We start from the raw sequence: 12,737 nt of genomic DNA, 5'->3' as shown, positions 1-12,737 counted from the left end.
TATCCCAAGGATGGAGGGCAATGGGGCATCAGTCCTGTGCAGCAGGCCCTGGTTGCCTAGGGAGTCGCAAGTAAACATCCTCTGTCAGCGCCCTGCTGCTGGGTGTGGCTCGGTGCCACCAGGAGCTGAGTGGGAGGAGCCCATCCGCTGGCTCCTGGTGACCGAGCCTCCTGGGACCTGTTCTGAGCCACACGGAAGGGTGGGGTCGAGTAGACAGGGAGCGAGGCCTCTGAAAGGTACCGAGCAGCTCCCTGGGTGAAGTCATGTCTCACAGGTGTCAGGGAGGGTTCAGCTGTATTACTAGGGCCAGGGAAGAGAGACTCATGCGTATTGAATGTGTGTTCTGTTGGGCTGGTGGGCTAGGTCCCAGAAGGAACCAAGCAATGTTGGAATGTTAGTTAAAATGCAGGAGTTTTGTAGTATTTGTTGAAATTAGTAGGAATAGTAAAATTTTTATGTATAAACACTGGCCTTTATTTCTATAGGTACTTTATTTTCTAAAGAATATTTAGATTGTTTCACAGAAACTGGTGTGAATTGAAGTACATTTGTCTTAGCTTATACAAGTCAGTCATTTTACTTTTAAAATTCAATTTATTTAAACTAATAAAAACTCCAGACAGTTCACCCATTTTCCCACTTCCCATCTCTGGCAACCACCATTCTGTTCTGTAATATTTTTGTTTATTTATTTAACATTTCAAAAAATCAATTTTCTGTAAGAAAGATCGTTTGGTATGTCTTTCTGTCTGAGGTCACTTAGCAGAGTTCCGAGGAGCCGGTGGTGCTGTCGATCTCACTCCACTGTGTACACGCCCCTCTGCTGCTCGCTCGCTCATTGCTGATGGGCACTTGGCTGCGTCCAGGTCTTGGCTGTTGTAAATGCTGCTGCAGTGAACGTGGGTACGCAGTCTCTTTGAGTGAGTGGTTTCGTTTCCTTTGGATAAAAACCCAGAATTGTTAGTGCCGTGGCAGCTCTAGTTGTGATTATTTGAGGCGTTTCCCTGTCGCTTTCACGGTGGCTGCAGTTACATCCCACGAGCAGTGCAGGTGAGTTTCCTCTCCTCCGGGCTCGTCGACCACAGCCTGCCTGCAGGTGTGAGTGGCATCTCCCTGCGCTGCCGGCTCCTGCCCCGAGGACTGTGCGCACCTGGCCCCGTGCTGGTCGCCACCCCTGCTCCTTGGGGAACATGTCTCCTTGGGTCCTCTGCCCACTTTTCATTTGGATTGTTTGTTTTGCTGCTGAATTGTATGAGTTCTTTATGTATTTTGGATACTTACCCCTTATCAGTTATGTGACTTGTTAGATGGTTTCTCCCATTTGGTTGGTTACCTTTTCATTTTGTTGATAGAAGCTTTTTCATTTGATGTGGTCCCACCTGCTTGCCTTTGCTTTTGGAGTTATACCCAGTCTGTGCCAGCAGCTTATTGCACCAGTAGGTTTTCTCTCACGGTTTCAGGTCGTGCCTTCAGGTCTTCATGTTCAGTGTCAGACAGCAGTCCCGCGTCCCTGTTTGGCACAAGACGGCCCAGTCTTCCCAGCAGGTTTCCTGGAGAGACCGCCCTCTCCCCACTGCGCGTTCTCTCCTGTGACGTAATCGGTCCTGTGTGCGAGCTCTATTCCATTCCTCTGTGCGTCTGTTTTTATGCCGGTGCCATACTGTTTTGATTACTGTAGCTTTTTTATATAGTTGGAAATCAGGGGGCATAATGCCTCCAGCTTTGTTCTTTCTCAAGACTGCTCTGGCTATTTGGGGTTTTTGGTGGTTTCATACAAATTTTTGGATTGTTCTATTTCTGTAGAAATCAGTCATTTATATATAAATATCTTTTTTGTCCAGGATGGTTTTTATTTTTACTTTTATCTTCCTTTAGTTTATTCAGCAACAGATTGTGATTCACATTACTACTATGAGCATTAAAAAAAAAGTTGGAGCAACTGTGTGTGTGTGTGGTGGGGGGGATCTGGGGAATAGACAGAGGAAAGGTTGAATCATTCCAAAGAAATCTAGGTGACAACCTGAAAAACAATGTGTTCAACTCAACACTTTTTAATTTGAAAATAATGTTTTCTTTTGGGGGAAAATAAAGTACAAACTATGCCTAAAGCTGCTTTGTTGTCCCGCAGCTTCTGGCTCTGGAACTTTGCTGTCTAGGGGCGCACAGGGGTGCTTCTTGACTGTGCAATAGAGTCTACTTAATTAACAGCAACGAACAGTTATTTCAGAAGCCTGAGGACACATGACCCCTCGGGGAATTTAAAAATAGCTGTGAAATGGGTCCTGGGTCTTTGGAAAGTGCCCCAGTTTCCATAATTACAAGTCAGTCGATGTGGGTCTCCCTGGGTGCATGAGGGATCCGTCTTTAGGGACTGAACATAGCACAGTGCTCCTGCACTCTCTGTAATTATGAGAAACCTCTCCTTTGTCTTAGAAATAAGAAACAGAATTGCCCGCTAGCGTGCTTCATTGGTCAGTAGACGTGGCGGCAGGCCCTCTGTGTGCTCTCACCTAACCTGACTTGCTTTTTCCACCTTCTGCAGTATGAGTTGAGACCGTGAACATGGACTTTTCTCGGCTCCACATATACACGCCGCCTCAGTGTGTGCCCGAGAACACTGGCTACACATATGCACTCAGGTGAGCATGTGTGTCTTGTCACTCCTTAACTGCTATTGAATTAACGGGGCCTCTGCGGGGCTGAAACGTTATGTTTAGAAAGAGAAAGTATCTATAAACTTGGCTACACTATTTTTTTATGAAATTACCTAACTGACGCGGACATTGTGAGGGTGTTTTAAAAACGATGTGTTGCTGATGACTCAATGATGAGTCATTGCACATGAAATGCTGCTTAACTCCACCCAGAGGGCTGTTCCCGGGACTGAATCTCAGTGGTTATATCAGGGCCGTGTGACTTACATTATTACATTAACGTCTGGTCTCTTATCCAGCAACTCTCCTGGGAGGACTGCCTCTGAGAGAGGAGGAACCCCAGAGGGTGGGGCGGGGCAGCCAGGGCCGGAGCCCCCTCCCCAAGTCAGTGCTCTGCTCTTGCGCTGCTCTGACCCCAGTCTGCACTTAGAAGGTGCTGACTTGCCGAAACCGGTTTGGCTTAGTGGATAGAGCGTTGGTCTGCGGATTGAAGGGTCCCGGGTTCGATTCCGGTCAAGGGCATGTACGTTGGTTGCGGGCACATCCCCGGTGGGGGGGGTGCAAGAGGCAACTGGTTGATGTTTCTCTCTCGTCGACATTTCTAGCTCTCTAGCTCTCTCCCTTCCTCTCTGTAAAAAATCAATAAAATATATTTAAAAAAGAAAAAGAAAAAGAAGGTACTGACTTGTCCTTTGCTTGTCCAGTATATCAAACAGAAGGGATGATTGACGGGACACTTAAGTATGTGCCGAAGGACGGTCACTGGATGGTTAGGATTTGGTTGGCAGTTAAAGAGCCTTGCACCTTGGCAGGGCTTGTGCACAGGAAATGGCTCTTCTAAGACGAAGGGTGATGAGAGCTTTCAGGACATGGGAGGGTGTTTTAAGGACAGTGCTTTTTAAGGGCATTAGTCAAATCTCACATTTAATGATTGTGTTTCTATTCACACTTTCCATAGTAACATACTCTTTATTTTGTTTGTTAAAAGTCCTGTAGTATTGCCCTAGTCTGTTTGGCTCAGTGGATAGAGTGTCGGCCTGCGAACTGAAGGGTCCCAGGTTCAATTCTGATCAAGGACACATGCCCGGGCTGGGGGCTCGATCCCCAGTGGGGGACTTGCAGAGGCAGCCGATCCATGATTCTCTCTCATCATTGATGTTTCTATCTCTTCTTCCTTCCTCTCTGAGATCAATAAAAATATATATATTTTAAAAGTCCCGTAGCCTTTTTTTTATACTCTGGTTTCTCTTCAGACCGCATAAATCTTTCGCCTTTTAATCTTTCGCCTTCTAAAAGTCCTGTAGTCTTTTATAAGAAATTGAGTGGGCCAGCTCAAGTAAACTATTCCTTATTCTATATTGTGGAGCATAATTATTATTCTTGCTAATTTATTTTTAGCTTTTATATCCTATTTTAAACAGATTTTAAAAGATGCTGTGTCTGGGTCTCTGTGTGGGGACAGCGGCACTGTGAATTCAGTAACTGGCAGTCTTCCCTGAGGTGCAGGTGGGTGGTGAGGGTGGCTGAGCCTTAAGGACGAAGGATGGTCGGGTGGTTCTGCAGGCTGTGCTGGGTCTTCATCGAGGGCAGTGGAGGCCAGTGGAGGGTTTAATGAGGAGCAGGGTGCCCGGGTCTGTGCGGGAGGACACGAGGCTGCCGTGGGGAGGGGTTCCCAGAAGTTGTCCTCTTAGCCTTGCCCTCCAGACCCTCCTTGTCCTGCTCCCCCACCCGTGGCTGATGCTCTGACCACTCTCCTGGTTGGTGGGCTGTTGTCCGAGCTCCTGGTGCCCAACGCCAGCTTCATGCTGCGCAGTCTCCGTGGGCACCAGAAGGCTCCTTCCCATCCTGGCCTCTCTGCATTGCATGGTAGCGTTTTCCTGCTGGGAAACTGCCCTGCCCTGCCTCTGCCTGGCACCAGCAGCCTCACCCCTGGGCTCCTCTTCTCGCCCCGGTGCGTTGTCTTGGAGCAGGTCTCTGAAGGGGGAGACTCAAGCATAGCTCTGCAGAGCCCTGGCCAGTAAACCACTCCCAGCAGCTCCCATAAGTTCGGCACCCAGTCAGTGCACCATCTTCCCAGGCCGTTGTCTTTTTATTAACAACTATTTTTAAAAATATATATTTTATTGATTTCTTACAGAGAAGAAGAGAGAGGGACAGAGAGTTAGAAACGTCGATGAGAGAGAATCATCGACCAGCTGCCTCTTGCACACCCCCACTGGGGATGTGCCCGCAACCAAGGTACATGCCCTTGACCGAATCGGACCCGGGACCTTTCAGTCCTCAGGCCGATGCTCTATCCACTGAGCCAGATCGGTTTCGGCTTAACAACTATTTTTAAAGTCGACCTGCACAGGACTCTCCGTCTGCTGGGTGACGTGTCTGCAGGGTGAATCTGCATCCGGGAGCTGCAGTTAGCTGGCGAGATTTGGTCGGCCCCAGGTTTCCGTGGTTTGTGGCAGGACTGCAAGGCAGGTGGTGCTTCCTGCTGCGCTCTGAGCGGGTTGCATGGGGTCTGTCTCCCCTTGGGTGGGAGCTTGGTCAGTATCCACTTGCCCCATTCACTGAACTCCCATCGCTGCTGTGGTGGTGGGCGTGGCAGCACTGGGGAGCTTTGTCAGGCCTCCTGTCCTGTGGTGGGCACCCTGCTGGGTGCAGGCCTGGCTGGGAGGAGCTGCCTTTCAATCTGGGGAAAGTTGGCCTTCTACCCCTGATCTTAACCCCAAGAGACCGAGAAGTGAAGGGGGTTGAGGTAGCGAACAGGTTGGCTGATAAGGGAAGAGAAGGGCATGCTGTGATTCCTTACTTAACTTACCACAGGGGAGGGGGGTAGTGTGTCTAGATGTGGACAGTAAGGAGCCGTAGAGAGGCTGTTGTCAGAGAGAAGAGGTGCCTGACAGAGAGGCCCAGGAAGTGGAGGCGCAGCACGATGGGTTCTGGGGTTCCCTGCCCTGCAGATGGCAGTGTGACTGCGATCCTTCCTGCTCTCCCAGGGGAGGAGGAAGAGGGCCTTGGGGACTAGAGAGCCGTGGTGGAGGCAGGGGAGGTGGACTGGAAGTGAGGAGGGGACAGTGTTAGCAATGCTGTCAGCACCTGGGCCAGGTGGCCCACACAGGTTGCCAGGCAGGAGCGAGGACCTGTAGGGTGGGGAGAGAGGGACCCCTGGTCCTTGCAGCAGCCGAGAACTGAACAGAGAGAGCTGGGAGAGAAGGCCAGGCCCTGGGACAGTGGGCCACAGGGCGGGTGTTGCAGCCCGAGGCCGCTGATCATGGGATTGAAGGCCTCTGAGGCTGCAGGACATTGTGGGGAAGGTCCAGAGAGATGGGGGACAAAGGGTCAGGGTGGGAGGATCAGCTTAGGGGTAGATATTCAGAAAGCACAGCGCTGAGCATGAGTGTGGGGTCAGAGTCTTCAGCTTGTCACTGCACATGAAGTTTCAGTCGCACTGTACTCGCGCACCCGAACGTGGTATTTTGTGGAAGGGCCACACTCAAGGGGCCAAAGAGCCACATGTGGCTCCCGAGCTGCAGTTTGCTGACCACTGGTCTAGCCTAGCAGCTGCTTCCTCCTGTCCAGCTGCGGGTCATTCGTGACTGGGATTCCCACTAGGGAGGGCCACTGACACTGCTGCTTCATCAGGTGTGGGCAACAGGATCGTCCGAAGGTGGGATTCTTGTGAGACCTCAGGTCTGCTCTGACTAAACAGCAGGCACTGGGGCTGGTTTCCCGCACCGGTTGGGCGCAGCTGGCCTGCCTTGTAGAAAAGTGGTCACCATGCCGAAACCGGTTTGGCTCAGCGGTAGAGCGTCGGTCTGCGGACTGAGGGGTCCTGGGTTCGATTCCGATCAGGGGCATGTACATGGGCTGCGGACACATCCCCAGAATGTGCAGGAGGCGGCTGGTCGATGTTTCTCTCTCATCGACGTTTCTGGCTCTCTATCTCTCTCCCTTCCTCTCTGTAGAAAATCAATAAAATATATTAAAAAAAGAAAAAAAAGAAAAGTGGTCACCATGGTCCCGGTGTTCTAAAAAGGCACCGTAGGTCCCACTCCTCTGTCCTGTTTGTGTTTTTAAAGCAGTGCTGTGAGCATGCTTCTCTGACACGCTTCTCTCCTTCCAGTTCCAGTTACTCTTCCGATGCCCTGGATTTCGAGACTGAGCACAGATTGGACCCCGTGTTTGATTCTCCAAGAATGTCCCGGCGTAGCTTGCGCCTGGCTGCCACTGCGTGCGGCCCTGAAGGGGGCCAGGCGGGGGACACCGCCTCCTGCCTCAGCGGCATGGCCTCCCTGAAGGACAGAACGGCCAGGTGAGCCCCGCGCCTTTGTGCTCACACACGAGCTAACACCACAGCCAGAGCACACACGCGTGGCCTGTAAGACCACCTCTAGAATTTGAGGACGGGCGTGCACCCAGACCCACAGTGGTCTCGTGGCTGTGCTTAAATAAGGGCTGTCTGCGTTGGTGTGCTGAGGATAAGATCCCCAGGTCTGCAAGCCTGGGGAAGGTGTGGGTGCCCATCACATGGACACATGCCACCAGAGGCTGTTCGGGGCAGGGCCAATGCAGCCAGTCTGTTACTAAAACCGTGTGCAGTGCAGACTGCCTGTGCCAGAGGAGCACAGTGGGCGAGCTTGGTGTGCATTCGAGACATGGAGGGCCTGCAGTCTCCTGTGGGCCACGTGAGGGACAGGTTCCCTGCAGGCTCTTCTGTCGGGAGCCGGGAAGGGGCTGTCAGCAGGGATACTGCTGGCCTAGCGGGACTGGATGCTCCGGTCGGAGTCTTCTCGAGTTTAGAGACAGAGTTTGCACCTCCCTCCCCCTGGAGACTCGGCAAGAGACCGACAGCTGTGGTGGTTACAGCTTGGTGCGTGGTGTGGGCACACCATGGCGACCAGGTGTCCTGAGGCCATGCGCACGCCCTCTGCGCCCACTGCCTGCTCCCACCCAGCACTGCTCCTTCAAGGGGCTTCTGCTCCTGGTCTTAGCGATAGCGTTAGTGTTCAAAGCCTTCATCTTTGCTCACTGGGAATGCTTGCAGACTTAACGTCTTTCCTGGTGACTGAGAAGTAGAATGGGTGTGCGAGTGTACGGTCACTTGGTGTAAAAGGGGAGGGAATAGACTTAGAAATCGTATGCGCTTTTATGTTCATCCTTAGGCTGCTTTTAACCAGGCTATTTTAATTCTAACCACTGCAGTTTTAGAAGGAGCTCTTGGACCCCAGCTTAGGACTCCCTTTTCCAGATGAGTGGGTGCTTGATTACAGCAGAGAGATGTACAGAGATGCTGCCTTAAAAACGCTATGTTTAGCCCAGCCAATGTGGCTCAGTGGTTGCACACGGACCCATGAACCAGGTCACGGTTCCATTCCCAGTCATGGCACAGGCCTGGGTTGCGGGCTAGATCCTCCGAGTGGGGTGTGCAGGAGGCAGCCAATTGATGATTCTCATCATTGATGTTTCTGTCTCTCTCTTCCTTTCCCTTCCTCTCTGAAATCAATAAAAATATATTTTAAAGAAAAATTTTAATGCTGTAGTTCTCAAAGGTTTTGTGTGTATAAAATACAATCATTTTGTATTTACAAGAAAAAGTCTATGAACTTGTTCCTTATTTCTTTTTTTTTTTAGAACAGCAAAACAGCACAGAAGTGCGAGCAAACTGGCTTTTAGTGTAAACCGGCCCTCGAGGCAGGTTGCTGCTGGCCAGAGCGGCGGTCTGCAGGGCGCAGCCTGTCTACGGCCGCCCGTGCTGGACGAGTCTCTGATCCGAGAGCAGACCAAAGTGGACCACTTCTGGGGTGAGTTGTCTTCGGTGTGGTTATTGCTCAGATTGTTCAGGAAGGAGGGAGGTCATGGCCAGTGGAGCCCCGTAAGATCAGGGTTTTTGCTCAGGCTCACAGAGCCCACGCAGGACGCTGCATAGAATGCGTCACTGTCTGCTGGTCAGGTGGCAGGCAGAGAGCTGCTGGTCAACCGCGTCACTTGTGGGCAGTGAGCTCAGGCTCCCGGCCTCAGCAGTGTTTGTGAGCCATTGGACAGCACCAGGGTGGACACAGGGACTGAGCTGATTTGATTGAAGGCAGCCATAGGGCAACCCCACTCATGCAAGGAATGGCATGCTGTGGGCGGCAGCTTTGATGGGCGCAGAGCCGTGCTGTGTCCCCTCGTGTCCTGCTGGCCTCAGCAACGGAAGCCCCGGGCTATGTGCCGCTCTAGGGAACAAGGCAGCGAGCGGGGGGTGGAGGCTGGCGTGTCTGAGAAACGGCTGGTCCCGCAAACCTTGCCTGCATGCTGCATCCTTAGCACGGGCAGTGTGCGCGTGTGGGTGCATGTATGCATTTTCGTCATTGTCCTTCCACCTTGTCAAAAGAGGGTGTGTGTATTGGAGAAATTACCATGAATGTTAGGCGTTTTAGGAAGTAAATATTGACCAGCGCCATAACGCTAAGTCGTTAACCATTGTAACCTTTACTTTTTTGAGTGGGCTTTGCTCTGTTTTGATCATTTGAGCTCAATTGCAAAAATATGTGTGTGTTTTAGGTCTTGATGATGACGGAGATCTTAAAGGTAATGACTCAGTCCTTTTTCTGCACTACGTTTTAAGACAGAGTGTGAGTGAGGGCCCACAGGTAGTGAGCAACAGGGCCCTCTGCTTTTTGAAACCTTCAGGTGGCAATAAAGCTGTCGTTCAGGGAAATGGCAAAGTGGCCGCAGACGCAGCCTGGAGCAACGGCTACACCTGCAGGGCCTGCACCCTGCTGTCCGAGCACCAGGACACCCTCCCCGCGCATGGCGCCTCCTCCAGAGTCTACTCGAGGGACAGGAGTCAGAAACGTAAGTCCCACTCGCTTGTTTCAGGGGTAGGAAAAGAGTCCACATCTCCTCTTACAAACCTCGTACCACAGGCCTCAGCATCTGCCTTTTTTCTGTCGTAGACTTGAACTCAAAATCATCCTGTAAAAGTTTAAGAAATGCACCAAAAAGTAGCTATGCTCCTCCTCTTCTTTCAGCTTACATTTCTTTAAATATATATATATATATATATATATATATTTTTTTTTTTTTTTTAATATATTTTATTGATATTTTACAGAGAGGAGGAAGGGAGAGAGATAGAGAGCCAGAAACGTCGATGAGAGAGAAACAGACCAGCTGCCTCCTGCACACCCCCTACCGGGGATGTGCCCGCAACCAATTTACATGCCCTTGACCAGAATCGAACCTGGGACCTTTCAGTCCACAGACCAACTCTCTACCACTGAGCCAAACCGGTTTCGGCTAGAAATATTTTTTGATTGATTTCAGAGAGGAAGGGAGAGGGAGAAAGTGATCAGCTGCCTCCTACCCACCTCACACTGGGGATGGAGCCCACAACCTGGGCATGTGCCCTGACCAGGAATTGAACCATGACCTCCTGGTTCATGGGCTGATGCTCAACCATTGAGCCACGCCAGTCAAGCCATCGCTTACATTTCATGAGGTTAGTGTTTCAGTCCGAGGAGTGTCCGAAAGTCTATAAAGTTGCACTTAGATGAAGCTGCTGGGACTGTGCAGTCACTGTCAGACACAGGTGCACCCACGGAGCAGCTACGCTGGGTACTTTCGCCCCTGCCAGAGGGCTCATGCCAGTGGGAATGAGGACGCAATCCCTGGTCTCCAGATTCGTGACTGAGGGAGCTTCATTTCGGGGACAGCTCAGCCCTGGCCTGTTGGGGTGGCAGCTTCGTTTCCTGGCCCGTGGGCAGGCACGGCGCTGGCAGCAGGTGCTGGAGCCTGGAGGCCCTGGGAGGCTCTGGAGCTGTGTGACTGTTGGAACTGCTGTGGCCTCCGCAGGCCAGGCTGTGGGGCTGCCTCCTGCCCCAGAGCTGCAGGCCTCCCTCCAGATTGCGTCGTGTTGCTGAGATGCTCCTGCTGACTCCCGCCCTCCACACCAGCCCAACCTTCTGCCTATGGTCCCTGCTCACATGCTCGTGGGAGGCTGGGGAGCCATGGGATGAAACTGCATCGCCTCGTGTCCGAGTCCTTGCTCCTGTGCGCTCAGTCTGAGTGCGGGTCCGCCTGCAGGGCTGGAGCCACACCTGGCAGGTGACCAGATAGGGACGGAAGGTACCAGGGGGGCAGGGCCGTGTTTGAGCGCAAGTTGCTCAGTGAACATTCCTCAGATGACTGGACGTAATGGACAATGGTACCAGGACTCAGAGGTCCTGTCACAGCTCTGACGCTTGTAGTTTATCTGCTGTGGTGTTGGGATCGAAATAAGAAAGCAGAAAGGGGAGGGGGAGGGCAGTTGTAACAGGATGACTTCCTTTCTAACGCAGCGTCGCATCACCAAGCACTCCTCTGCTGTGGGCTCTGCCAGTGTCTGACCCTCCTGGCAGCACTGCCTGTCCCCACCCAGCAGGCTGTCACCCTGAGGCTCAGCTGTACAACCGGCTGGGTGATGGAGCTGGGGCTGGCCGTGGCCATCTTGTCTGCAGGTGCCGTCCCCGGAATCCCATTACCCGGTCACTGTCCCACTGCAGCTCTGGGAGGGTCCCAGGCTAGAGACTTGCCAGTTCTTTATATTTTCATACTTGAAACATTTTTCAATCTGATGGGTGAAAATTGGACTTTGGTGTTTTTTATCAGGGAGACTGACCCTGCGATACCTCTTATAAATGGCTCTGCTGCCCAGCCTCTGTCAGAGTGCAGGCTGCAGAGCAAGACTCTTGTCCAAGTGCCAGCCCCCAGGGTCAACTGCTTCACAAAGCCGTTTGCCAGAGGCTCTGCTGCTGCTTTAAAATGACTCCAGCCCCGTCCTCCAGCCTGCTGCCTCCTGCCATGGCCGAAGTCACTGAGGCTTGCGCCTAGGGCACGTGAGGGCCGAGGTCAGCACCTCCTCACAGACGGTGTCTCCAGTGGTCAGTGCTCACCCACCTCAGGGACGTGAGGAAGCTCTTCCAGGAATAAAGGTTTCTAGCAGCTGAACCTTGTAGGGTATCCCCCCACGCATGTTAGCGTCACAGAGGGAAAGTGTCGGGTCACATCGTGTGTCCTGGAGCTCGGGACTAATGGAGGTGCGCCGTGTGACAGGCCTGGTGCAGTGCTCCGTGAGTGCCCAGCTGCCTCCAAAGGCCACGCCCCTGTCTCCTCATCCCCTCGAGAGCTGTGGCAAGGACCTGGGAGGTGTGCGGGCCTCACCTGGCACCCATCCTCCAGGCAGCAGGGCAGGAGGTGGGCGGGCGGTCAGGGGGGAGGGGTTGCTGCAGGGCCTGAGCATGTGTGTGAGCAGCACTGGAGGGAAGCTCAGACGGGTTCCTGGGTGAAAATTGCCGGAGAGAGAGTCGTGGCGGCAGCTCTGACTTGTCCTCCGTCGCCTTCTTACGTGGTTGTCTGGTGTCCATTTACAAAGCAATTCTGGTTTGCCTGACACAATGGTTTGGCTCTGACTGGTCGGGGAGGAAATGCTGGCTTGGTGGGAGGCCATTAACTGTGTCCACGGTTTTTTGATAGGCGGTGCGTCCCTCTACCTGGATAGGATTCTGTGGCTGGCCACGTACACTTCGTCGTCCTTTTCATCATTCTTAGTGCAACTTTTTCGAGTGGTTTTAATGAAGCTCAATTATGAATCAGAAAATTCCAAATTGAAAAGCTATGAATCAAAAGATCGTGAATCAGAAAGCTATAAGTCAGAAAGCCATGACTCACAAGGTACTTCAATACATCTTTCCTCTTTTTTCCACCAAATAATGCTTTCGAGGTGGAGAAAGTGCTCCTTTTCCCAGCGCGGCGCGCACGCTTCTGCTCGCACGGACTCTGGTGGCTCAGGCCTTCCTCTGGGAGCTGACGGAGGGGTCCTGTCTTCGGTGTGTGCCTTAGTTTTCTGACAGTTGACCAGTGTTTAAACATTGTTAAGTCACTTTTTAAAAACCTTCCTGGGAAGATATGCTTATGGCTTTATTTTCGTTTTTCGAGAGGAGTAGCGGGAGGAGGGGCTGGTGGAGACACCCATCGGTTGCCTCCGGCATGTGCCCTGACTTGGAATCGAGCCCCACCCGTTGGGTGTATGGGAGGACACTCCGACCACCTGAGCCCACGGCCAGGGCT

At 52.3% G+C, this 12,737-nt stretch overlaps 1 protein-coding gene across 16 annotated transcripts in view; it reads left to right on the top strand.

The window, feature by feature from the left end:
• Positions 1-12,737, top strand: part of SUN1 (Sad1 and UNC84 domain containing 1) — a 36,357-nt gene that overhangs the window by 9,823 nt on the left and 13,797 nt on the right. For 7 of the 16 annotated variants that reach the window (XM_045579757.1, XM_036432600.2, XM_045579756.1 and 4 more), the window contains exons 2-6: positions 2,543-2,639; positions 6,772-6,960; positions 8,280-8,449; positions 9,192-9,218; positions 9,321-9,485. In XM_045579757.1, coding sequence (XP_045435713.1) covers positions 2,563-2,639; positions 6,772-6,960; positions 8,280-8,449; positions 9,192-9,218; positions 9,321-9,485 — 628 coding nt within the window. In that variant the 5' untranslated portion in view covers positions 2,543-2,562. Of the gene's footprint in view, positions 1-2,542; positions 2,640-6,771; positions 6,961-8,279; positions 8,450-9,191; positions 9,219-9,320; positions 9,486-12,143; positions 12,342-12,737 lie in introns of all 16 variants that reach the window. The other 9 variants (XM_036432596.2, XM_036432593.2, XM_036432595.2 and 6 more) reach the window with 4 other exon arrangements.

The sequence above is a fragment of the Pipistrellus kuhlii genome, unplaced genomic scaffold, assembly GCF_014108245.1.
Source record: "Pipistrellus kuhlii isolate mPipKuh1 unplaced genomic scaffold, mPipKuh1.p scaffold_m20_p_113, whole genome shotgun sequence".
NCBI lineage: Eukaryota > Metazoa > Chordata > Mammalia > Chiroptera > Vespertilionidae > Pipistrellus > Pipistrellus kuhlii.
The sequence above is the reverse complement of the archived record's forward strand: the minus strand, read 5'-3'. Positions and strand labels throughout refer to the sequence as shown.